Here is a 26,747-nt window from a genome sequence, read left to right as displayed (position 1 = left end):
TTAATAACGACACAGAAGGTAAATGGAAGCTACTGCATAAACGAGAAAGTAACTTAATCCCAGACTCCTCATGTAAGACTGAAAAACTCACCACTACAAAGCATCTGTGCCATGAATCAGAGTCCAGGACAGAAAATGAATCCACGACGGATATTTTAGTCAAATAAGTTTTTATAATTCATATCAAAAACCTTAAGTCTTCTTGAAAATAAACCCTCATCGTCTGCTCTGCTGTTCTACGACAAGCAGACCCACCCGACAGTCCGGTTTAATCCAGTACAATCAAACACCTCCTCTGTGAATTTCATCATTTTGAATTGTGAGTTAGTGTCGCTGCTGCACCGGGTCGCATCAGACTGTCAACTCTTCCTGTTATTTTGTCCACATCCTTGAACTTTAACCGAGCCAGCAGCCAAAAGGCTCACGCTGTCAAATAAAAGATCGACTGAGGAAGCTGCTCAGTTAGCACTTGTAGACAAACATCGCCTATTTATGATCATTAACAACATAAAACTACAGAAGCCCTGAGAGGCAAGAGTGAAAAAAAGGCTGATTGATTTTCTAAACTGCTAAACTAAAACTCTTTTCTCTCCTGCGTTTATGACTCAAGAAGAGGTGCAAAAAAGGTTTAGCAAGGATCATTTTATTGGTGATGTAATAGTTTCGGCTACAAGAGGTGAAACACGTAGGTACACGTCCCATTTAGAGCGCCTGCAGAATTAAAATTCACCTTTAAGTTAATTTATTAATTCAGCAAGTTATTCTTAAGATTTAAATTCATATTTACCCAAAACAAACATCAATATTTAAATATTCTTTCAACCACAATCCTGAAAATGGGCACATAAACTACATTAGAATAAAGATAAAAGTGACATATTTTAAAACTTGTCTAATTTCTATCAGATTTTTCAGACGCCTGGACCTCAAATTAAAAAAAATTTGCTGTGATGCATATTAATTTAATCTCTCTCAGAACTGGAGAATCAGTATTCGTATACTGACACGAGTTAGTCTGAGCCAGTTTCTCTCACGTATGTGGCTGATTAACAGAATATAGAATGGCTAAATAACAGCGTTAGGTGACGGATGATGTAACAACGTGAACTGCAGCCAGGAGAAATTACTTTTAACATGGGCGCAATGAAGAAACATTAAGATAATAAATTTTATTCTGACAGAGACATGTTCTGCCTGCTGATATTCATGGTGCTGACAAACAGAAAACAGGACAGTGCTGACTCGACAAAGTGGTTTTTTCACTTCAAGTGTTGCACTGCTGTGATAAGCCTTCTTCCAATCTGCAGAGCTTAAAGAAAACTTTACTGTTGCGTCTGAAATAGTCCCACACTTGAGACGACTGCAGGCGAGTCATGATGGCTGATTTACTGATTTTCATGGATCAAAAAAGTAGTTTAGAAAAATGATCCTGGCAAAACTTTTTTCTCACCTGTTTCACTAATGGATAAAAACTGTGTAACTCAGATTAGATTTGGGAAATGCATCATGATTTTGTTTTGCTTTACTTGCTTCTCAGGGCTTCTGTACATATTTCTCAAGCCTGTTCATTAAAGTGTCCCTTTAAATTCCCTTTAGCCATAAAAAACACTCACTCTCACCTGAATGTCAAGAAAAAATTACAATTTATCGGTTTGCTGATAGGTATTGCACCAACAACGCACCTGTTTGTACAAATACTAGGTTATGCAGACACAGCCGCAGCTACACACGGTATATACAACACAACACACACACACACCAAATAGGCTAGATAGAGTTAACAAAACACAGCTGTGTGATTAAAAGTGGCACCAAAGTGAAACAGAGTGACAGCAGGAGCTCGGCGGAGCGGTCACTGCTGAGTTACAAACCCTCCTCTCATCGGAGGCCGAACGTACATTCAAAATCTGTTATCAAAAATCCTCCCGACGCCCGGCTGAGAGAAGACTTGAAGAGTGTTTCAACGAGCCCCATCTGGATCTGAACATCGGCCCCGGCTAATGTCTGACGAGGGCAGTGTGCTACATGTACTGGTGTGCATAATCTACACTACATTCCCAAACTCATGGGTTCTAGTTTGAAGCTAAACCTGCAGAGAGGAAGGCCACGGGACAAAGATCGTCCATCCAAAAACCCTTCATCCCAACATCCATCTGCCAGAATAATCAACCTCCTCATGAGCGTGCATGCTGAAACACTCAGTCCTGGAGAACGTAGAGTTTAAATGTTAAGATGTGCATGCTGGTGTAAAATGAGGAGAAGAGACTCTGGTCTTCAACCTCAGACAAAAAAAAAACTCGTTTGTTAAGTAGTGGGCTTCGTAAAGGTCTAAAGACTCTGTGGAGAGCTGTAGCATCTCTTCTCCAGTGTTTTATCAAATGGGCCTTACAGACGTCGCCTCAGTCCACTGCCCCACATCAATTATAGAACTATTATGCAAACTGTTTATGCACATGCTACTGACACTTAAGAACAGAAAGAACGTCTCAGTTTCGATGTGCGAGGTGGTGTGGTAGTGTGTGGTTCAGAGATGTGCTGCTTTGGTAAGATTGTGGATGGATTCCCAGTTCTGGTAGTGCTTTTAAAAAAAAACAGTTTCACAAACACAACAGACGAAAACATCTGAAGAGACGAGCAAACACACTTACTGTAATGCCTCCCTCAAAGGAGGACGGATGGAAAGGATTACAAAGCATAAATATTATATATTATTTATATATATAGTTTTGATTCCTTTTTCTGACTCCCTGTGAAGATAAAAAACACCATTAGAAAGAGGAGTAGGTGTCGCGTCGGCGTGTCGAGAAAGACTGCAGGCCCCTCGGTCAGTGTGATTCAGAAAAACACGGAGCACCAGTGGACGAGGGTTACACACATGCACACCTCAGACCCAGAGAAAGGGGCCGTTATAACAGCCCTGAGCCTGAACACACACACAGTCAGTCCCAGTGTATGTGAGCCCCCCTCCCCCACACTCAGGACTGTCCCGTTCATTCCGGGGCGGTGAACGTCGGTTTTGCGTGGAGCGGGCGAGTGCTGGCGTGAACCCTCAGGCGCTGAGGCCTGGCAGGTCGGGATCGGTCGGTCCTGGTCCGTCACCAGCCTGCTCCCTCCTCTCGGGTTGGAAGTTTTCAAAGCTGGTGCACGATGCTGTCCGTGTGGTTGACCGAAACCGGCCCGTCCTGGCGCAGACGCTGCCACTGGAAAGTTGTGCTGAGGGAGCCGATCTCGTCGTCCTCGTTCTCCTGCTCCTTGGCAAACTCCATAAACACCTGCAGGACGGAGAAACAGGAGAAGAAGAGACATCAGGAAGTGGACATATTCAGATGGCTTGTCAAAAACCCAAACATTTACAAAAAACAAAAAAAGAAAGGCTGCAAATCCTCACATTGAAGAAGCTTAAATAATGTTTGGCATTTTTGCTTTTGAAGCGATTAGTCAGCAGACAAACAAAGTAAACCACGTATTTTCCATCAATTTGGTTGTTTGAGTACTAATTTGAACTGTGGTTTATATGGAGTCTGGCTGTTTAGGCCTGGCCTAACACACATCTTGGAAGATTCAAATACTCTCAGCAAGTCATTACAAGTGGACCTGGTTAGTTGTGTTTGTATCTGAAGAACAAATCTGTTCATACGAGTGGTTCCTGCATGAAGCCTAATGTTGTTTAGGTACAAACAACTTAATATGTTGCATTTGATGGCAAATTTACAAGAAGGCATAAATATTTAAGAATTTCCCACAGCTGTTTCACACAGTTTAAGTTTCTCCTCACTTGACATTCAAATAAATGTTTAAGGGAGTCTGTGGCTATTGAGATACTTAACTAATCCCTCAGGGGGGAAACTGAGTGTCTTCATGTCAAAAAGCAGTTTAAACACTCTTCTTCTGCTGCTTATCTTGGCAGATAAAACAGCCCAAACACGTCATTTGCATTACAGTGAACCAAATGGAAATCAGACAGCTGTTTCCTGTGGACTTACAGTACATCAGTTGAGTAGGTGGTTCTTCAATGTGACACAGGAAACACTGCATACGCGCTGCCTATAGATACATACGGCCCAGACCACCACCGAATGTTGTCTGAGCGATCGGTTGCTGGGTGCATTCACACCTGTACTTAAGAGCTGTCCACCTGGGATGGGCTCACTCAGGATGAACGTTCATGTTCAGGTGTAAACAGTCTCTGTCCGAAACTGTGGCGTGGTGTTTAACAGCTTACCTGCTCTAAGGTCGACTGGGAGAAGTTGTACTCTTCGAAGTTGAAGGTTTGCTTGGCTGAAGATAAACAGAGATTAAGAAGATAAATTACATTGAATGAGTCAGCAGATAAGTCCCAGATGGCTGCTGTGTGTGTGTGTGTGTGTGTCTGTGTGTGTGTGTGAGTGTGAAAGAGAGAGAGCTCCGCAGTGACTCACCGCTCTCTAGCTGAGAGAAAGCCTTGGCCAGTGATTTGACGTCCTCCATGGGGATCTTATAAACCATCAGAGTTGCAAAGCTGTGAAGAAATCATCAGCCAACAGATTTAGGCATGAATATGTGGTTGTCCGTGTTGTTACACTAAATTATGAACAAAGAATTACACATTTCTTTAAAAACTTATGTTGTTTTAGCAGAGCTTTTATTTTGAAGGGCAGTTTCCAAAGAACAAAAAAAATGTTGCCACTATATTTTTTATAAAAGTGAATTAGAAGATGTGAAATTTAAATATTTGTTCACTTCTCTATAAAACAGAATATTCTTTGCTTTACAGAAAGTTTTATTTTACAAACTGTATGTGCTGCACTATCATTAGCTTTACTTCCTCTTTTTGTTATGTACTTTTTCCTTCAGAGGGTGCATATTATCTTCAAACTGGACTTTCTGCATTTTTAGTTACTTTAGACAAATGTAATAGTAATGTATTGATATTTTTTTATAATTTGGGCCTAATATTTATTTTCAGTCCCAGTCTCTGTACAATGCAGACAAACAGACTCATTCAGTCGGATTGGGACTCACCTCTCCTGCCGGGCGGCGTGAGGGAAGATTCGGAGGATCTCTTTGTGCAACAGCGCCACCTGCTGGAGCCCCGTCAGCTCCTCTCTGAGTTTCACCTCCAAACTGTAGCCACGACCGTATTTCCCTTTTAAATGTTGGATGGAGCCGATACATCTGATTAGGAAAAAAAAAAAAAAGACAGAGCATTAAGTGATCCAGATACCTGTTCTTTCAGAATACACCCCATCGATGAACACAGCAGCGAGTGCGAACCTCAGCTGGCCGGACACCATGATAGCTACACGGTCGCACACGGCCTCTGCCTCCTCCATGTAGTGCGTGGTGAGGACGGCTCCCCGCTGACGGTTCTTGAAAGCGGCACGTATGGCCCTCCTACGCAAAGGAGACACTGAGGTTAGAGACAGGTTTTAAATATGACAGGAGGACAAATGAACTCAATCATTTATTTTGGAAATAGCTGATGCAACAGCATTTACAGTTTATGAAAAAGAGAAATGTGCTATTTTAACAAATTTTATCTGACAAAAAAGAAAGAAAAGAAAAAATCTCACCTTTCCTTTCACAGTTAATGTAACAGTATAACACGTGTTAAACACGACAGAATCTAAAAATGTTTTTATCATGCGAGTATATTCTCACCACATGCGCTGTTTTGACTTTGGGTCCATCCCTGACGACGGTTCATCCAGTAAAACAATCTGAGGATTCCCAATCATACTCAAGGCAAAGCACAACTGTAAACAAACAAGACAACAATGTCATAATCCAAACAAAACAAAGAGAATTACTACATGCAATAAAAGTGTTTTCATCAGAAAAAGTGTTGACACACACTTCAAATTAAACTTGTATTCATCATGGCTGAATGAAATACTGATGAAAAGAAGTGCAAGTCAAATTCAGCAAAGCAGAAATAATTTTTATTCTGCAAAATCAAAAGATGAACTTTATGAAGGGTTGCTTTCATAGAGTCTTCTGTTTGAACGACCCAGCAATAAAATAATCTGAACTCGCATCAAAATGGATTCATAAATGTTTTGGCGTTCATGCAAACTGTAGCATTTTGGCAGAAAATGAAAAAACTGTATCTTCTTCTGAAAGCTGAGGGACTTTAGCCCTCGGGCGATTGGGAATGTTGAACATGTTCTCACCTTCCTCTTGAGTCCCGCTGACAGGGTCTTGGCTTGTTTGTTCAAGTGGTCCTTCAGCTCCAGAGCGTTCACCACACTGACAACAAGAGACACACAACAACCGTCAGAAACTTTATTATCACAAGACAAATTAAGTTTGAATAAAAAAGCCTTTTTGTACCTCCATCACTGAGAAATATATTCTGTTTTACTGACAGAGGAGGTATAAACTTGACCATCACAGCATCGGTAGACTAAGCCCGACCACCGTCCGTTACTGCTGCTGCGCCTGTCAAGCTTTCCACAGTCGCACTTCACAGATGCTGTTTACAGTGAGAACGGTGGCACAGACTGATGAAGGCCGGATTTTCTACCAGACATGACTGAGTAAAAGGCTTGTTGGATGACATAAGTCCTGATTGTGACCCACTTTTCTCTTTGCAATGGTAAAGTAAACAAAAGCAGCTTCTCATTTCTGGAAGACTTTGAGACGGTCACCCAGCCGGACCGCCTTCGACGCCACCGTCCAGACTCATGAAACACCAAGTACTGCTGGTCTCAGAGCCTCATGCTCACCGCTTCAACACAGACAGAAACGCAAAGCTTGACAGGCCTGCAGCTCACTAGTTATAGTTGCTAAAGTATCACTGGACAGAAGGTGTTTACAGGAGGGGCTTAGCAAAGGGTCACTTCCTGTTCTTATCTACACCACAGGTCTTGGCTGTTTATGTCTTCTTGAGAAGGTTAGAGTTCAAAAAATCAAACATATTTGAAAGAGGGAGGCCACAGATTTTGATCCAAAACCCTGTCACACTACACAATCATCTGTGATTGTCCACTGTCCAGTACTTGAGTTCTAATCTCAGCTCTGTGTGATGATAAAAATCAGTCCTGATGGTAAAAGTGTCCATAAGTGAAGTGGGACTCACCGTTTGATGATACCTGGTACGTCCTGTCCTTTCAGGCCCTTGATGGCAGCGTAGATCTCCAGGTGCTCCTGCAGAGTGATCCTGGGCCACAGAGGGTTCACCTGTGGACAGTAGCCCACATGCTCCAAGGGATTGTCCACTTGACGAAACTCTGTACTATAGTCCCCCATCAGCACCTGGAAAAAGAGAAAACAGACGGTCAGTGAACTAAAGACGACATAATGTTCCACATCCATCCATCAGTTTCTAAGGCCGTTCATCCGTCCGTCCCATTCTTCTGAGTGTCATATCTCAAGAACACCTCTTCAAATCTCCATTTGGACTCAAGGATGAACTGCTGAGATTTTGGAGGTCAAAAGTCAAGGTCCCTATGACCTCACAAAACACGTTTTTGACCATAACTCAAGAATTCATACATAAATTATGACAAAATTTTGCACAAATATCTCATAGGATGAAATGGTCAGGTGATGAATTTTCTATCCAAAAGGTTAAAGGTCAGCTTCCCTGTGACGACATAATGTTCAGCTCTCTGACTTTTTCTGTTAATTAAATACAAAGTTGAAGCTGAGACATAAGAAGCTATATTATCCTCACATCTTTGTTGAGTTGATGTAGACTTGTACAAATATTCCAACCTCAATGCTAGAAACGCATTGGATTAATAAGTTTAGCAAATATTTAAGTTGAGGATATTTCCACATGAGACCAGCACTGGTGTACACTTCATGCAGCACTCATTTAACCCCAGAAAGTTACATGACTGGGAGTCTTAAATGGGGATAAAGAACCCATGTTTCACAGCAGAGACAAGGAGGGAAGCATCAGTATCATCTTTACTGTACCTGGCCTGCAGTGGGGTCAGTGTCGCCTGACAACATGTGCATGATGGTGCTCTTTCCTGCTCCATTGGGGCCCAACAGTCCAAGAACTTCACCTGAAGAAACAGAGTTTACGTTTTTACCTTCAGTTAAGACTACGGCTGAAGTTTTGTCATTGTTAGGTAGCCATGGGTCCACTTGACAAAGAGGCTAAGCATACCTTTACGAACACAGAAAGAGATGTTCTTTGTAGCCACTTTCCTCGTCTTGTTCAGAGAGAAACCTTCTCTTCTGCCCTTGTGCTGCTTCCTCAGGTTACTCACAACCACCACCGGTTTCTATATCGATGAAACAGAGTGAAGAGAGCCAAAATTAACTAGTGTTCAGCGAAACCCTTACGATGGCTGGTGGGTGAAAATGTAGCATGAATAAAAATACATCCCCCAAATTCAGGTTCTCAAGTTCACATTTATGTAATCTGTACTGTTTTCGGTCAAAAATAGGCCTGTGTGAAATGATCAGATATTCACTCACCTCTTCACAGGACTGGCAGGTGAGAGCCTCCTTCACTCTGGCCTTCTCCATCTGAACGTCCTCATCCTCGTTCAGCCCTTCTTCAGGGTTCCTCTCCACTTTCGGCTTTGACTTGGACGAGATCCTGCGAAGGTTTAAATAAGAACATCAAGCCTCGCTCGTAGTCAAACAATTATCTGTTAGATTTTTAAGTGATTCTGACAAATCTGGTTTTGTGCCTCTTCGGCGCAATCTGAGTTATGATCTGGAATCTGATCGTCACCTGCAGAACTGATCGTTTTTCATCGTCCTCCCTCCGTAATGGAGCTCCAGCCAACGAAGCAGGAAGAGAAGCAGGATGCACTGGAGATAGGGCTGAAAACAGAAACAAACAAATACAGTACGATGGCAGAACACACACACAATGTTTGGCTAAATTAAAACAAATCTGATACATACAGCAACAACTGCAATGAGCAGGTTTTTCCACAAGAAGTTCTCTTCATATAAAGAAGGGAGGAAGGTTGCCTGTAAATGGAGAGAAATCATAAGTCAGGTGACTGCATGAACAGCAGGCACTGTCTAAAATGATTAGAGCAGAAACGTTCACATCTTTGCAAATTTACCATGAAGGTCTTAAGAACCATTCATTCAGGCAGAAAGAGAAACCACTGAAAGAACTTACTGTGACTGAAACCCTACCTTGGTGATGCAGTTGAGGCAGCCCATGAGGGGGTACAGAGGGTTGAAGAAACACAAAGCATTGTGCAGGTTTCTGGTCAGTCCAGGGTTGTCGTTTACAAATGACAACTGAACCAGTGAAGCTGACACCACACACACCTGAGGAATGAGTCAGAAAGTTAGTAAGAAAACCCCTTTTACATCAGTCTAATTACGACCATCATCCGCATGTAGAATAATAAATACACTGAATTTCTACTTAAGTTACTGTGATCCCAGTTATTATTAATTTCAGTGATTTCAGGAACATATTTTATTGTGCTGATGGAGTTCATCCCACATCCCGCCTCACCATCATGGAGATGACAGAGAAGAAGTCCCTGTTGCTCTGGACTCGGGCAAAACCAAAAGAAAACACATATGTGAAGAGGATCATCGCTGGACCAAAGCCGACAGTACACAGGACCTGAGAGAGGGGAGAAGGGAAGTCATGAAAATATTACCAGCGATATTACTTAACTTATGTGTTATATATTTGATTTTAGGTGTTTTTGTGCCTTAATCAATTATTTCGTCCTATGTATGTTGTCAAAATGTTAATTTAGATATGTCAGGCAGCCATTGTTGTCCATGGGGCATATGGAAGAGGAGGGGTACACACCACAGCGGTGAGGTTGCTGGAGGTGAGCAGGTTTCCAGTGTGGAAGGAGAAGAGGATGATGGTCATGCAGGAGAGGATGAGGTAGTAGAAGGGGATGTCCACAGCTGCCTGGCCGCACCAGTAGGCTGATGGTACCAGACCAGAGATACGCAGTGTAGAGCGACACTTGATCTGAAGAAGAAAAAAAGAAAAAAACGGGAAAAATATACAAGTCAACACAAAAGAATATATAGTAGAATATACCTGACATCTATTGTAACATTTCTAATCAGGATAGTGAACCTTTGGGCATAGCAATCACAGCAATTGATTAGTTTGTATTTTCTTTCTGTCTCTGGAGGAGGAGACGGGGAGTGACACAGTCTTCAGTGACCTGACCTGACAGGCCAGCTGTGGTCCTTTTTAACACCTGGTATTAACATGCGTCCTAGATGATCTGATAAAAAGTGGACAGGTGTGAGATCCAATCGCTCATTTGGAAGTAGTCTGGTCATTGTTTTGTCAGTGCTCTTTGTAAATGGAAATCACGCACGTTTTTCTGCATATAGAGCGGGGAAGCGACATCCCTGCAACGTGATTCACAAGTTGTCACATGCCAGGCATGAACTGACATACTCAGAGCTGTTGATTTGTGATTGGACCGGAGTGCAACATTTCTTCGCTTTGTGATACACATGCTTGCTGGAGAGATTAAATAAGCGATTACCTCTCTGTCTCGAGTGTGGTCCATTGCAAAATATGCAGGCATTCCAGCTGCCAGCATTCCCAGTATGATGGCCTCTATGTACACCAGAGCGTAGGACGTAGCATCTGGAATTTGCTGAGGGATGTCAGAATGGAAACATTTCATATTTTTTAAATGGCACAGGTGAACAAGATAGATAAGTTCTGTGTCATCTGCCTCTATGAAATACTCACATAATCAAATGGTTTGGTCCAGGTTCGGATCTGTCCAGTACCATTCAGACCTCTTAGAAGAGCGTTGCTTAGGATATTGACAGCCATCGGCAAGGAGTGAACTGTGGTACTGTTGAATGCAACAGAGTATCTGAATCCCTGTTGACAGACAGAGAGGAAAGTGTTAAAGAGTGCCATATCTTGGCAGGTGAACTTCTCTCCGTCTAAATATAAGGCTCTCAGTTCGAGGACTCAGCAGCCCTCAAACAAAGGGCCCTTCATCTGGATGGAACACTTCTTCCACATTATCTGTGGGCGGAGGTGCAGCAGGAGATCATGTCAGATGCTTTTTATCTCCAGTTTCAACAAATATCTGGTATCAAGAAATAAATTCAATCCGTCCAAAATTAAAGTGACCTTGCTGGATCCTGTTACGTTGATGGCAGCACTGTGAGGAGCTGCGGCCATGTAGTCGCTGTGTTTCATCATCTCCACTTTGATGTTCTGAGACTCCAGGTTGTGGATGAAGTCAGAAATATCAGAGCCTGTGAGCACAAGGAAAAAAAACACTGCTAAGATACAATGCAAGTAAACCACACTGTAAGGAATTCAAAATGGAGACACCGAGACAGTAAAGAAATAGGAGGACTATCATGAAGGAAGGTGGCTAAAATTGCACCCATGGGACACTTTCTTATTGATTATGATTTACAGTTTATTCTAACTGTTGTACAGCATCAGTATCCCATCACAATATTTACAGCATGCAGCACTTTCTGACAGAAAAGAGATCTGAAGTCTCATTGAGAGGACGTATTATAAGAAAAACCTGAAAGCAGACTTTGTATACAAGGTCTAGGCTTCAGTCACACAGCTGACATCCAGATCCAAAATATCAGCTATCAGCTTGTGTCCTCACGGGTCACAAAACAAAATCTCATCCTTTGGAAAATCTCCAGAGGGGCTCACCTGAGGAGTTCTGAACCAGGAGGCTGGTGGTGTACCTCCGGGGCGCCTGGTTCCGCTTGAGGAGGTAAATGGGCAGAAACTGACGGTCTGGGGAGTGAATCTGGATGTTTCCTGTGGCCAGAGACAGGACGAGCACAGCGGCAACAAACACCAGGAACAAGGCCAGACTGCGAGAGAAAGGAGAGAGTGAGGACAGATGGACGATTCAGATTCTTTATAATCCTACAGCAGAATACAGACCTATTATCATCATTTTACTTTAATCATTTTAATTAAAAACTTGCACAAGAAGAAGTCACTGAACACTGTGACTTTGCTGCAAGCCCAGTTTCAGGAACAACAATAAAGACTGAACTGAACTGAGGTCTTATTGATGATTTATTTAATAGCTTCGGTACTTTCAATATTATATATTAACAGATATTGTATCATTTTAAGACGTGGCATCGCAAAACGTAACAAAGTTTTGATGCTTTTGACAACCTGAGATTAGAGGATAATAAAAATGTACATAAAAGCACTGCTTACTTGTTTTTCTTAAAGTTCCGATGTATGCATTTTACAATGATGAAAAGTGTGAAAATTCAGAGCTGCACTATGGCTGATGTCACATTATTATAACAGCGCATTAGTGCCTGCACCTTGTTTTCAAATAATTTTTGCCTCACGTGTAAACAAAGGCCTTCCTCTCCCTTCGCATGTTGAGCATGTGGAGCCAGGCCACGGTGCTGAACTGCTGCCGCCACAGAGCATGACCCGACACAACGTCTGACTTGCTGTCAGAGAATGTCAGCAGCCGCTGGTCTGTGTCGTCCAGAGAGACGCTGTCGCTTTCGTCCTCCGCCTGCTCCCGATTAAACACACTGTAGTCTGACGGCATGAAACACGCAGACAGAGAAATACTCATTTGCACAGTCAACAAGGGAGGAGTTTGTTTATTTTTCCAATGTTACCATGCTTCTCGCTGCTTTGGTGACACACTCACCAGCTTGGTCCACTTCAGCCTCTGCCTCCAAACGAAGAAACACATCCTCCAGTGTTGTCATGGAAACCCCATAGTTGATAATTCCCAGATTCGGTTGACAGTCGAGCTCCGAAAACAAACCTATTAAAGACAAATTAATGAGTACTTTCTCCTGGTTCACTGCCGTTACAGTCAAAGCTGAGTTGAAAATGACTTACAGTAATTCTTTTAGCATCTATCTGGGTGGGGCTTGCTACTTAACGATAGTGTTGACAATAAGAAGGCTGGCAGAGGAAACCAACTGAATGAAACTGAATGCCAATGTGTGATTTTACCAACCATTGCTAAACTTTCTAAACCTGACCTACATAAGGTTTCATTGTACATCAATAAGAGACTATTCACATTACTTGTGTAGAAAGTGTGATCTGACCTGGGAACGTGTCCATGCTCTCAAAAGGCAGAGTGTACGTCAACTCTGCCTCGTGCTGTCGAGACAACTTTGCCTTTGGAACATGCTGCTTGACCAATGACGAGATCCTTTCAGCTTCACATCTCTCATTGATGGACATTCTGCGATTGAGGAAAAGAACATCTAAAGCTAGCTAAATAAAGAACTACATGTGGTTAAGACACAGGTTGTTAGGATGCCATTAAACTGGATGTACATTACTTCATACATGTATCAGAATGATTTTTCCAAAGATGGATCACTGCTCTGTCACTTAAAATTGTGCAGCAAAAGTAAAATCTACTTGCCTGAGATGATATCCAACACCACACTTGATTTTGAGATACAGGGAAGAGCCAACACATTTCAGCTGTCCTTGAGAGATCACTGCTTTGCGATCTGGAGAAAAAAAAACATCAGTGTTTAGCAAAAACAACAGATCAAGCACAGATTCTGGGATTCTGAAACTGCAGTTGGATGGAAACGATTTCATGACGTGTCTTCTAAGTGCGACTATCAGTGCTCAAACATCGATTTTCGATTTTGAATGCTGAAATGAATAATGTTCTCTATAAAGAGGAAAAAAGCAGTTGTTATTAATGCAAAACAGGAAGGAGTTGGCACTTTCATTTTGACTTTTAAATGGGATAAACAATGGACACCTGGTGAAAGTCTGAAGACAAGATTAAAAGCTGAATTTGATCCTTTTAATTTCCGAGTTGTGATGACATGCGCCAACTGGTTTTACTACCTGTGAGTCGATGAATGTTATGTAACAGAGAGAGTTCATACCAGCAAGAATGTCAGCCTCGTCCATGTAGTGTGTGCTGAGGACAGTGACTCTGCCGGCTCTGCGGCTCTTCAGCAGTGACCAGACCTGGTGTCTGGAGCAGGGGTCCATCCCTGCTGTGGGCTCGTCCAAGAGCAGGATCTGACAAGAGCAAAGGCAGTGAAAACTGCTCAGAATGGGCGCGACACAATGCTATCCCGCAAAGATCGATAACTCCAGACTTTTCTAATCCGACACCTGAATAGAGACAATAACAAATTAGAGTAAATGATTAATGGTATGAGCACTTGATTTCAAGCTCCAGGTACCTTAGGATCTCCGAGAATGGCAATGCCCACAGAGAGTTTCCTCTTTTGGCCTCCACTCAGATTCTTGGCCTGAGCAGTCATGATCTTCTCCAAGTCCAGATCCTTCAGCACTTTGGTCACCTGTTAGAGAGAAGCAGAATCACAGCAGGGACCAACAGTTAGTGACACCTGTCACTTTCTTCAGTAAAGAGTTTTAGACAAAAGTTAAACAAGATTGGCCTTGAAACAAAAAAAAATGTTTCTCATAAAATGAAGCAGCACATACTTGTACTGCAAAGTCAAAATGCAGAAGAGGTAAAGAATGCAATGTTTAATTATTTCCAAAACATTGTTGAATGCAGTATTTTATGGTCACTTGATGAACAGGTTTCTGTAATATCTGACATTCATGTTACAACTTGGCATAAAACATTATTTTCTTACTTACTTGCCCTTTCACATTAACTGCTCTACTGCCCTGAAATTATATAAAATACTTCTATCATCAAGTCGGACAGCTTCTTCCTGAGTAATCTCAGGCAGAAGCTCTTAAATCGGTGTTCAATTATCACATTACCTCAGCATCGATGTCGGCCGGTGGAATCCCTTTGATGGCAGCAAATATCCTCAGGTGCTCTTCCACAGTGAGCACATCAAAGATGATGTTGAACTGGGGGCAAATTCCCACCAGCTGCTTCATTTCGGACCCATCTGCGATCTCGGCTACGGGGGAGCCGTAGATAGTTGCCGAGCCGTTTGTGGGCGGGCAGATGCCGCACAGGATGTTCATGAGGGTCGACTTTCCAGCTCCGCTGTGCCCCAGCAGAGCCGTGATCTGGCCCTCATAGATGTCAAATGTCAAACCTGGGGAGGGGACAGAGAAGAACAGCAACATGAAGATCAATCAGGAAGCAACATTAACAGAAGAAGAGACACACAGTGCGGCTGAATACTATATTTCAGCAATTCAAGCACGTGCAACAGACTGGAATGTAATCAGGTAAATTAGGTTCACCAAGGGAAACTGTAGAAGCCATTTTTCTGCTTAATGAAAAAGTAAAACTTGCACACAAAGATTAATTTTTCATGTCTCATCTTCAAGGGACATTTTGTAGCCTTTGATAAAATTACATTTTGATTACAGCTTTTGCACTAATGCCCTACCTGCATGGTGAATAACCAGTTATTCTCAGAGCCGAGTCATTCAATTCATACCACGAAGCTGTGGCTACTTTGGTCAAAAATTCTTTACTTTTCTCTCTTTTTTTAAAAAGTTTTTCTCTTCACTGTTGAAATGAAATGACCATGTTTTTTTTTCATACATTTTGACTTTTGGACTTATAAATCCTCTGGATTTATTGGAAATGTTTGGATCACAAGAGTCGGAAACAATCCTACGCAGTGACCACTGGAATCTAATTTTACAAATAATTGTAAAATAACACTAATAATATTAGTGGAGCGTAATCTTCATCCACAACTGTCCAGAAATGCCAGCTTTTAACAGAATGCAAAAAAAAAAAAAAAATGAAAAAAAAAAAACAACAACAGAAAGCTGCACTGCACACAAATGTTGATTTAAATTTTGAATATCAATATTGCGAATGAATCCTTGAACTATTCAGTATCACCCCAGCAGCTGGACACAGTGAAATCAAAATAATCTATATTGTGAGAACTTGAGCACATCTCAACATCTGCTATTTGAGAAGCCTTTGATAAAAACAGAGCCAGTAAGGTGAAGTGTTCAGGACTCACCTCTCAGAGCCTCCACCACATTGTCTTTCTCTTTGTACACTTTGTGGATGTTATTGATCCTGCCAAAGAAGGAGCAAACGAACAATGAAGAAAAAATAAAACAGAAGAGGAGAGAAGTGTAAACACAGCAGCAGTGTCAGAGTGAGGAGCAGGTCTCAGGTTACAGGCTGGTCCCACAGGCTCTTCTCAGGCAGGACGAACAGAGCAGTAAGTGCTGTCTGGCAACGAACCAAGAACAGAGCCAGGCTGCATTTTTAACTGAGCCTGACACAGATTTTCTACTGGAAACTCTCAAAGCCTCAATATCCCTGCTCATGCTTCAGTATCAGAGGGCTCATCCTCTCAGTGGATATTAGATATTTTGTGTATGGCATGCTAAACCTGCACTCTTCTTTAAATGCAGCCTAAGTTAAATGCTGCATTTCCAAAAAGCACTTACTACAACAGACTGTGAACACTCAGCACAAAACAGCAATATACATCCAACTGACAAACAAGAGACTTTTACCGGATGGCCTCTTTCCCTCTGAACTCCGGTGAAACAGGTTCGATGGACTCGTCCCCACCAGGAGCACCTTTCACCTCTGCGTCGTATACTGAGCTCACTTCAACATAACGCTTTCTGCGTTTGGACCAATAGGACGGCTTCAGGAAGTACACCAAGGACCTCTTCATTCCAAACTCGCCTGTATTTCAGACGAAATGTAATCAATATTACACATGATGATAATACTCAAAAAACAATGACGATTAAACTTGAGTGCTCCCACAGGGAAACTTGGCTTTTGCTGCAGAACTGAAAATGGCTAACAGTATTAAAGCAGATTTAATTAATTGTAAATTATATTGAGGCATACCGTGTGTGTGTGTGTGTGTGTGTGTGTGTGGGTGCATGTACTTACCAGGCAGCACCTGATCCAGGTAGATAGCCAGCAGAAGATAGAGGATGCAGTCCAGAACCAGCATGAGCAGGGGCACATAAAGAGGATGGGGGCCGTTGGCCAGGGAGGAAAACACGGCACCATCTCCCTGAGCTTCCAGGTAAACCACCTAACATATGTAAACACACACACACATGCACACCCTTAAAGATGAATTCCCTATGGTTAAATTAAATTAAAGAGACATATGCAATACTAACAAAAGATGCACCTGTAGTCAAGGCTACCGGCTACCGCCTCAAAGCTACTTCCTGATTATTGTACTCACTAAAATACTGTCAGTACTGTCTTCAGCACATTTAACAGAGTACACAACACTGCTGAGCAGACGGTGGTGTGGAGGGAAGCAGTAACTTTGAGGTAAGTTGGTAACTTGCATGTGACATAGATTGCTAGACAGTTAATAACCAATAACCCTGTAATTTCCCCTTTTCAATATAACTTTAATATAACCCGGTTCTTGACAATTTTCATGTAACTCATGCTTATCACATCTGTTTCCTGTTGGTGAGGTAGCTACCCAGGTACAGTTCATCCTGTATAGTCAGTAACATAGCAGACTGAGGGGTTCGAAACCTCATTCTGACCTGTTTCTGGTTACAGCACCCTTGAGTTCAGTGAACAGAAACTCTTCATTTCTTAAAAAGGGTTTTATTGTGAAATATTTGCAGGAATGTGTTGTAGAAAATGCTTAATCATTCATCCACTCTCGTTATGATAAAATTTAGTATTACCAGACTGACCCAGTATTTGGCTTAATATCAAACGGGTTTAAAAATGTTGACATCAGTCCAGCTATAATACTTATCCATAAATTGTTTAGAAAGCTGGATGAACAACCTAACTAGAATTATCATACTATTTTGTCAAGAACTAAATATTTTAAGCTTTCCTAAATATGTTCAGCAAAAACTAATTTAAAAACAAAGTAAATGACAAGACAGAAAAGTTGGCAGGATGTTGGATGGATATGGACACTGGTGAAGGCAAAGCTTCAACACAGCATAATAAAACCAAGAAGCCAGTGCTAACTATTTTCATGGAGAAGTTTCTTGGCCAGTTATTAGGTTTTTCAGTACATGCGGGACACAAAATTAGCACCAGCCACCATCCAAATGCTGGTAAAATATGCAAATGCCTGGTAGATCTGAACACTGACTATCCATTTGGTAAGCTGACAAAAAGTTAATTTTGCACCCTGCTGACAGGGCATATACTCCGGTGGAGAACGGTGTGGGAATGTGGGTGAGTGTGTGTGTGTTTTGTCACCTGTGCAATCCCGATGGAGAAGGCGCTGGGGGAGAGCAGACACAGAAGCCAGACCAGAGGCTGTGGGAAGTCCTTCATCAGCACGGTGAACAGCGACAGGCAGCCAAACACCACCGTCAGCATGGAACCCACCGTGCTGGCAAACTTTGGCTTCTTAAATAACGGAGTCAGCATGAAGGAGAAAAAGATCTGTGAAATGAGAGAGAGAGAGAGAGAGAGAGATGAGACAGGAGGATGGAAAGGAATCAGTATTTTCATAACTCTCGCCACAGATCAAACTAAACAGTGTAATTAAAACTTCCTGTCTCAATTAAAATATAGTCATTCACCTGGATATTAAACAGGAATAAAACATAATGTTGCATTGAAAAATACAAAGTGACACTCTCCATTACATAGGAGGCATTTCTTCAATGGAAAGTAGTTCTGATAAAAAACAGTGCATTGTTTCTTGAAAGACATGGCTCAAAACTTGGGCACAACCCCCCAAAACTGTCTGTATGACTAAACACCACTGGGATTAAATGAGAGGATACTAACAAAATCTAATCTAATGTGGGGGAAATGACCCTTTAAATAATGTCCATCACAGCTCTACTCACTGATGATATTCCATAGAGGAAGATGAGGAAGAAGATGACAAAGAAGTCACTGTTAGGGAACAGGGCCGTGTATGTAGCAATAATGGACATCAAGATGGACATGGTGGTCACCAGAGCAGCATACAGGAGGCCCCATGATAACCTGTGGTGAAACATAAAACACACACACACACAATCACACACACACAGAAACACAGTTCCTGCAGATTATTTTCTTTTTTAAAAAATATATATTTATGTGTAAGTCTCTTCTCTCTCACCAAAAAGCGGTGTCGTAGAGTCCCATCATGGTCATGGTGTCTTTGAGGCGATGTTCCTTCTCAGCTGCCACGTTGACGATGAGGAAGGTGACGAAAGGCGTGAAGGCCAGGACCAGGTAGATTGAGATGAGGGCATGGGGAAATTTCTGCACCTCCACAGAGCCTGGCTGACCCATCATTACTACCTTTATGTCCATCTCACTCCTCACTGAACGCTTTGTCTGCATCTGCGCACCACAAATGAACCAACAGATGAATCCATCAACGATCATTCAGTCTAAACGGTGTGGGAAAAGGCCCATTTCATCTTCTGGGTCAAACTGCTTTAAATTGCTTGTTTTGTCTGGTCAACAGTCCAAAAGCCAAAGATATTTGAGATGCACTTATATAAGACTAGGGAAAAGCAGAAAATCCTCAGATTTAAGAGGGTAAGACCAACAAGTTTTCTGTCAGACAACTGATATAATAATTGACAAACTTTCAGAATTATATTGAGTGCTACTTGAACTACCTTTGAAATGCCATTATCCTTATAGCTGCATAAACCAACATGCATAAGATGTTTCAATAAAGCAAAAATACTAAATTTACTGGCTAAGGATTAAAAATAATTCCTTTAACTAAGAACGACTGACATTTTCTTTGTTGTATAACAAGTTATCCTGAGCAACACACACTGGATCTCTGTCTTTGTCTCACCTGGATGATGGCTGCATCGATCAGAGACTGGAGGCGGATGAAGCCGGAGTACCAGTAATTAGCTGCTCTGCAGTTCACCGAGCTGGTAAAACAGTTGGCTGGAGGAGAGCAAGCACAATGACAAACACTTTATATTGCAGCTCTGGTAGGTGACAGTCTTGCTTGCATTTCTGTGACTCTCTTCACATTTATTTGAAAATAAAGATCTTTTTCTGTTTTGTTGTTGTTCCGTCTCCCACAGCACACAACTTATCACCACCCTGCGTCTCAGTGACTCCTGATTAGGATATTAATCCTTACATATCCTGTCAGGAGGGATCAGAATCAGTGAAAGGCAACAGCCAGGATTTTCCTCTTGAGAATATTGAGAATATTGCTGCAGATGGTTTCTTTCTGGCAGGTGCATCAACCTCTAAAGAAAACTCTGAAGTTGCTATTTCTAAAAAGGCCGTTCTAGTTTGGTTACTGAGGAGAGAGTTTTTTCACTGAAAGACAGCCAGATTCAGTCGTGATGGTTACAAACTTTTTTCTTTTCACAGTAATGGTGGCTAAACTAATTTACTGTAAAGAAATGAAAGGAAATACAACGCGTTTGTCACCAAGTTAGACAAGTGTCATTTGTATGCCACATCTAAGCAAAAAGATATTGACATATTTTACATTATTTGTTAAGTGGATCATAAATATTGCAGGAGGGAGGAAAACAAATTAATACTACAGTGAGCTGAAAAGGACAACAGACTCTTAATGTGCTTTGTGACTAAAACACCTTCAACATGCCATCAAGGTAAACAGTTTCACTGTACTGATCCGTGCAGTGGCAGGACACTACCCCTTTTCCTCAAAGGCAGTTCGAGAGCTGGTTCAGAGCCACTACCTAATCTTGAACCAGTCCTTCGCAGACAAAGAAATGCCTCTCGGTCAGGAAACTTGGTTTCAGTTCAAGTTTAAGACATACATAAAGAAGACAAATACAACACGATAAAATCAAAAAGTCCCATCACACTTTACCGAAAGATTCTGTGTAATCGCTGGGCAGGGGCAGCTGGTTGTACGGGAACCGTAGTCTGTAAGACGTGGCAGCGCTGTCCATGAACACCACACCGACATAGCTGGAAGGCTCGTACAGGCTGGCGTTCTCCAGGTCCTCCTCACTGGCAAACATCTCCAAACGGTCCTGCATATCTAAAAATACGAGGGGGAGAAAAGTGGCAAAAACCAAACATATCTAGTCCCCTTTAACCTGCTAGTTTCCATTCCTCAGTCACTTTCCCCATGTGATACAGATCAACAATTGTCAAGAACAACACATGGGTGTCTTATACTGCGAGAGTGAATTTTAAGGACGAAATGGTTTTCCAGCACTTACGCATCTCCTGTGCCACCTCTTCCATGATGTGGTTGGTGATGTTAGTGATTGGTGTGTAGCCCAAGCCCTTGAAGAAGTGGTCATCACGCTCCAGCTCCATAGTGCTGATGCCTCCATAATAAACGTGAGGATTCAGGGTGCTGATGAGTATCAGGAGACCCAACAGTAGCAGAGGTAGGATCAGTTCCTGCAAAGACAGACACAAAGCAATAGCTGATGAGAAAAACACATTGTTCATCACTGGAGTAAAATTCGATGCTAGGCTAATCCAATCACACACAAAACTGAAATAAAAAATCTTTCTTCAAACGACTTTTTCATTTATCTTACGCTAATTCTCCAGTTAAGCACATTAGTCTGTAGCCCTGACAACCTCCACTTCCACATTAGATGGAATATGCAATGCCTTCAACATTTTTTGTGTTTGTCTGGCATCACCTCCCACATGGATTTGGTCACTATCCAAATCTTGTAACCACAGTGTTGTGACATTCATGAGACTGAACATGACTGACTGGTAAGTCAAGTTAGGCCTATATTGTGGTGGTTGCCAGCTGTTTGTTAATGTTTGCAGAATCTATTTCGGAGCCAACATTCATTAGTGTTGCACACTGTTAAGCTGTAGGGGAGCTGAAGACAGACAAGGCACTCGGGAGCGCAAATAAACGTCACATCTTTTGTTTTTTCCCAGAAAAAAACATCCTGAGTCCTTTACATAGACATCAGTCCCCCGGCTGCTCAAGGCAACTGAGAAAACTGGGTCTCATTTTTTTTAAGTTACATTACAATCTATTCACACACTGGCAATACAAAATTATTAATATATACTAGGGGAGTAAGTCACGGTACAGTATTATATCAGTTCTTTGGACAATGATACAATATTTATTGATATCATAAAGTCTGCCACGATTACAATTTGATTCAATTCAGGAGCCTGTGAATGATATGAGATGTTATCACGTGTCCATTTAACAAAATCAGTTACATTTATGTCAACTCACAAACAGTAACTAAACTATAATTCAACCATTTTATGACTGATCGATAGATAAATAGATCGATGCTTTCACTTTGTATCGTTCATATTGGATCAGTAAACATTAAATTGGTATATTAATCCAGATCTTTACACCCCTACTGATTAATACATGTTAATTTTTTTTAAATAACTTTTCTATTGCCAGTTTGCTTTTACAATGTCAATGCTGTTTTCACCTTTCTGTTTATGTGAACTATATTGGGAAGCCCTGACTTACTGAGCTGATAACCAGGTTTGCACGAACACTTACCCTTGATTGTCTTTGTTAGGTTTAGATAAACCAGATCCGCAAAAGATACCCTGAGTATGTTGAACCTGCTTCGTAGTACAGGCTTCATCATAACGTTACAGCCTACAACCATAGCCTGAAATAGACACTGGGAGCCAAACCCACGTTATCAGCATTCCAGTCGCCCATGCAGTGCAATAAAAGCAATGTGGCATAACCTCATCAATAATAACGCACTGTATTTGTAAATCATTTGTATGCCTAAACAAATGAGCTACCTATCACCTGGTAGCATGTTTCCAAAGTCTCATTAAACTGCCTGTGTTCAGGGGTTGTAACAGCTAAATCAAAGCACATGAAAATTGACAAGAGCCATTCTTTCTCTCTTCCAACCCATAACAACAAGCTACAGCTTGACCTTGAGCAACGTGGTGAATTGAAACAATAAATTTGGAGCCACTGGCTTGTCAAGAGCTGATTTAGGAACTTGTCTGGCTTTAAAACTGCTTTAGACCAAGAAATATTTTAGGGCTTGTGGATGACATAGTTCCACAGAGACAACTTAGTCAGGAGATTTGCTTCACCTGGGATTATCTGTATCCACAACAGAACTACAATCCCATTTAGCAAACACTTTTCCTCCCAAATATCACAGATTGTCTTCACAAACAAATATGAGTTCTGTTTTCCAGGTCCCACAGAACAAATTATAAATAGGATTAATCATTTTTGCATTAACTCAGAATGAATGGTTATCCCGAGTTTAAGCCAGTGACAAACAGCTGATAGCTCTGGTATGAAGCAAACAAGCTGTATTATTCACACAGCAGCTCAGGAAAGCCCTGGACTTCCCTAACTGCTGTTAAGGAAGCTGCAGGATGTCTCTCTGTGCTGAAAAGTTGATACACAGAGACATTAAAAATGCACCAGTGCAACTTAAAGCCAAATGAAAAATGCATGGTCCAACAAAGAAGACATTGAAAGGGGGAAGAGGTACAAGCCATCTTGTTGATTTAATCCCAACATCAAAATCTATATTGTATCTAAATAAAGGAGTACTTTAAGAAGGGCAAAAGGTTTGGGTGTTGTTTGTTTTTCTGTTGCACTGAAGCAGCCTTGGCTTGACAAAAAGACATAATTATGGGACTTATTAACAAAATTGTGAGTATATTAAACTCTTATTTCCAGTGTTCCCCAACCCTAGTCTTCAGGGCCCACTGTCCAGCATGTTTTAGTTGTTTCCCTGCTCCAACACACCTGATTCAAATGATCAGGTTGTTGTCAGACTTCTGCAGAGGCTTGATGACGAGCTGATCATGTGAATCAGGTGTGTTGGAGCAGGGAAACATCTAAAACATGTAGGACAGTGGGCCCTGAGGACCAGGGTTGAGAAACACTGCACTAGATGAAGCCCAACACAGCAGCAACTCCACCCTGAACAGATTTATATCAGTCTTCTGAAAACTAAAGCACCTGAAGACTCTGTTGCTTGGTCCTCCATTTGATGAGCAGATTCTTGTAGAGAAGACTTCTTGTTTGGTGCCAGACTCCAGCATCTCTTCTGTACGCGGGCTGCATACTTCCAGCATGCCTCATCTGGATGACGTATGGACGAGAAGTCGTCTCCCTAATGCTGGCCTCAGCTGCAAATAAAAAATAAAAGGCAGAGGAAATTAAAAACTTCCACCCTGGCATCAATTAGCATTTACAGCAGAGTTTAAACTGGGGATGCATGATTTTGGATTCTGCCAATATGCTGATATTTTCCAACTCATTTTGGCTGATTGCCAATGACAATATACACACATTTCTTTCCACCTAATTGCAGAGAACATCAAGTCTCTGCTGTAGAGGAATTAACATATTATTATGTCTACTCTTATTGTGGTCGCCCACTGGCAGAAGCAGACAAAAAATACAAAACATTTCAAAATGTACACATTCATTGGGTTTTTTAGCTGATCCCCATTTCTCTCTCTTTCTTTGTTTTTCACAGATTCATTGTAAGGATCAGGATGATAGCTCTTAAGAAGGCCACTTAAGTTTGTAATGTTGAGGGAATGTGATTTGGCTCCTCCTCACATTGGCCAACACTGAGCAATTTCAACTGCGCTATCGGTTTTGGACACTTCAAAAACCTCCACAATGTAGACACTCTTGCATCCCATGGGCATATTTGAAGCGTCATCTTACTGGCCTGTCAAAATAATAATAATGAAAGGAGTAAAACCACTTGTATTCTGACAAACTGTTTGCTCACGGTCTCAGATTTAATCCATCCATATTCTTTACATTCTGTATATGCAATGTCAGGGGTTTGACCAGCAAATGAATGTTGCTATTTTTGACTGTACCGAATGAAAAAACAGTGAAACACTTCACACCATTGCTTCATAGTGTTCGAGCACTGTGAAAAATTCTAATGGCCATTTTTAATCCAGAAAATAATCATGCATAAAACTAAAATGGCACTGACAAATACTGGAATCACTTTAACTTACATTTTCTTAAGACACAAACAGTTTAAGATTTAGATTAGGCATGATTGGACGAATGCAGGCTCCCGGTTATGGCGACTCAAAATGCATCATGAAATAATAGAGACCAGTAAAGTGAGGAACACAATGGCATGAATCTTCTTGAGTTAACATTCATACTTCTGCCCACTTACAAAGGGCTAATTATAAAAAGGCTGAGGCAAAGTGGATAATCAACACAATGGAACAGTAATCTTCGCAGATCGTGTTTGCACACAATGTGACATTTGGTGACAGGTCAGATCAGGACAGATCAACTGTTAAACTAAGGCAGACAGATGATGAACATGTTATTTAAATCCAATGACAATGTTTTGTTAGTTCTGATTACTTTTTGAAAATTAATCCTAACTACTATAAAGTAATTTCAAATTCATAAAACTCAAACTTAAAATGATTTATTTATATTGTTAAGACCTGTACAGGCCCATCTGCAGGGTGTCCAGGGCCTACCAGTGGGCTGCGGCCCACAATTGTGGAATTGCTGCACTGGAGGATAAATCTTTGTTATTTTTGTTACTGTCAACAACCTCTATGAAGTATTGTGTGCGTATCACCATTCAGTTATACCTTCCTGCTGTACATTAGTGGGTTAGACAGCCTTTTCAAGTGACTCATGAAGATATTCAAGTTATCCTGATCATGGAGACTCACCACAATTAACTTATCGTCTGTGTTTTTTCATCGCAATCCATGATAAAACCATACATTGTCCAATCCCTAATCGGCAGATTAATCTTTGATGAAAATAAATGCCGGTTGCTGGCCTAATCTGCACTATGTAGCTATAAAATTTGTTTAAATTTAATGGCACAACCTACAAATTAAACTACTTTCACCATTACTTTGATGGATTTTTCTACAGCTATGGATCAAGGATGGAGGAATAAATTATTCAGTGATCTTTGTAATGTAGACACCAGAATAAACAAACATCCAATTCATCTTGAAGCACTGATGTACAGTATACCTTTGCACTTGATGTTGCAAATGCAGTGAATTTACTCCCTTCATGTCTAACACAGATAACTGGATAAAACATCAACTTTCAAACTGACCACCTCAACTACTGAGGAAGTCAGCTGTATTTTTTTCCTCTCTTATCAGTGAGTCATACAGTATTTCAGAGCAGTTCAGGCTGCTGTGATGCTGTGTTTCACCGGTGTTGACAACTGCTCTGTCAACATGAACGCACAATGGCTTTGAGCTTGCGTAAACGCCAATGAAACCTAACGTACCTGTGTCAGGTCAGGTGTCAGCATTTTGCTAGTTATCATGAATAGAGGTTAGCTAGCCGACGTTAGCCAATGAACTAACGCTAATCTGCTATGTGGTGTGTTGGCAAGGTTGATGTTTCAGTATGCTATCAAATTGTTCGTCTGAATCCGAGAGGCGCTTGGCTGACTGGGAATCAGAACAAGTGGAGCTAACGTTAACTGAACACGCGTGGCTGAGCGCAAAACTAACAGCCAAAAATGAGACGTCTGTATCTTGGAGCTAAGGCACTGTAACGCCGTGGAAACCCGACTGAATGCGCACAAGCAAACAAGCTAGCAAGCTACAGCAACACAGCCGATATCGTGTGGAAATTAGGCATAAGCACTGAGAAAAGCAAACATTTACCATACTCACGTATGAAATACATTAAGACATATCCTTCCCCGACTTGTGAGTTATCAGCCTTGCATTACAGATGATGTTTCATATCAAGTAAAGCCCCCTCAAGCGAGCGCCTTGTTTCTTATGTCGCTACTTCCTGCTGTCAAATGCAGAGCCAACAAAATGTGACGTTAACCAATCAGATCTCGTCTCTATGTTAATGACAGCGGTTTGCACCTATCAAAATTCGACCAAGTGGCTTCATTATCATATCATACACATAGCATATTTATATATATGAACTGAAAAACACCACTTGTTTAGGTATTTATTGGCTTGAATTAAAAA

General features: G+C 41.5%; 1 protein-coding gene across 1 annotated transcript; it reads right to left on the bottom strand.

Moving 5' to 3' along the window:
• Nucleotides 1-748: 748 nt before the first annotated feature.
• On the bottom strand, nt 749-26,567 carry abca5 (ATP-binding cassette, sub-family A (ABC1), member 5). The gene is made up of 38 exons (XM_084740466.1): nt 26,433-26,567; nt 23,737-23,906; nt 20,993-21,179; nt 20,635-20,808; nt 19,624-19,721; nt 18,925-19,151; nt 18,665-18,806; nt 18,063-18,251; nt 16,755-16,902; nt 16,361-16,538; nt 15,853-15,911; nt 14,672-14,958; nt 14,116-14,235; nt 13,810-13,948; nt 13,326-13,416; nt 13,000-13,139; nt 12,588-12,707; nt 12,271-12,472; nt 11,603-11,769; nt 11,051-11,178; nt 10,655-10,792; nt 10,443-10,556; nt 9,737-9,907; nt 9,428-9,541; nt 9,097-9,234; nt 8,854-8,922; nt 8,678-8,769; nt 8,416-8,539; nt 8,102-8,219; nt 7,906-7,997; nt 7,061-7,236; nt 6,153-6,228; nt 5,641-5,735; nt 5,254-5,373; nt 5,002-5,154; nt 4,419-4,498; nt 4,223-4,278; nt 749-3,272 (listed from the first exon to the last, which is right to left on the bottom strand). The coding sequence occupies exons 1-38, from the start codon at nt 26,443-26,445 to the stop codon at nt 3,132-3,134; spliced, it is 5,046 nt and encodes a 1,681-aa protein (XP_084596592.1). The 5' UTR covers nt 26,446-26,567; the 3' UTR covers nt 749-3,131.
• Between the last annotated feature and the right edge of the window lie 180 nt (nt 26,568-26,747).

This window comes from Lutjanus erythropterus, chromosome 17 (assembly GCF_056507025.1).
Source record: "Lutjanus erythropterus isolate fLutEry1 chromosome 17, fLutEry1.hap2, whole genome shotgun sequence".
Classification (NCBI taxonomy): domain Eukaryota; kingdom Metazoa; phylum Chordata; class Actinopteri; order Lutjaniformes; family Lutjanidae; genus Lutjanus; species Lutjanus erythropterus.
This window is presented reverse-complemented; position numbering and strand designations above follow the sequence as displayed.

Excerpts from the sequence above, each read along its gene's own strand:
- abca5 (XM_084740466.1), bottom strand. Across the intron at positions 14,236-14,671 it reads CGGCCGACATCGATGCTGAG|GTGACCAAAGTGCTGAAGGA; the intron begins GTAATGTGATAA and ends TCTCTCTAACAG. Across the intron at positions 7,998-8,101 it reads CTCTTTCTGTGTTCGTAAAG|GTGAAGTTCTTGGACTGTTG; the intron begins GTATGCTTAGCC and ends CTGTTTCTTCAG.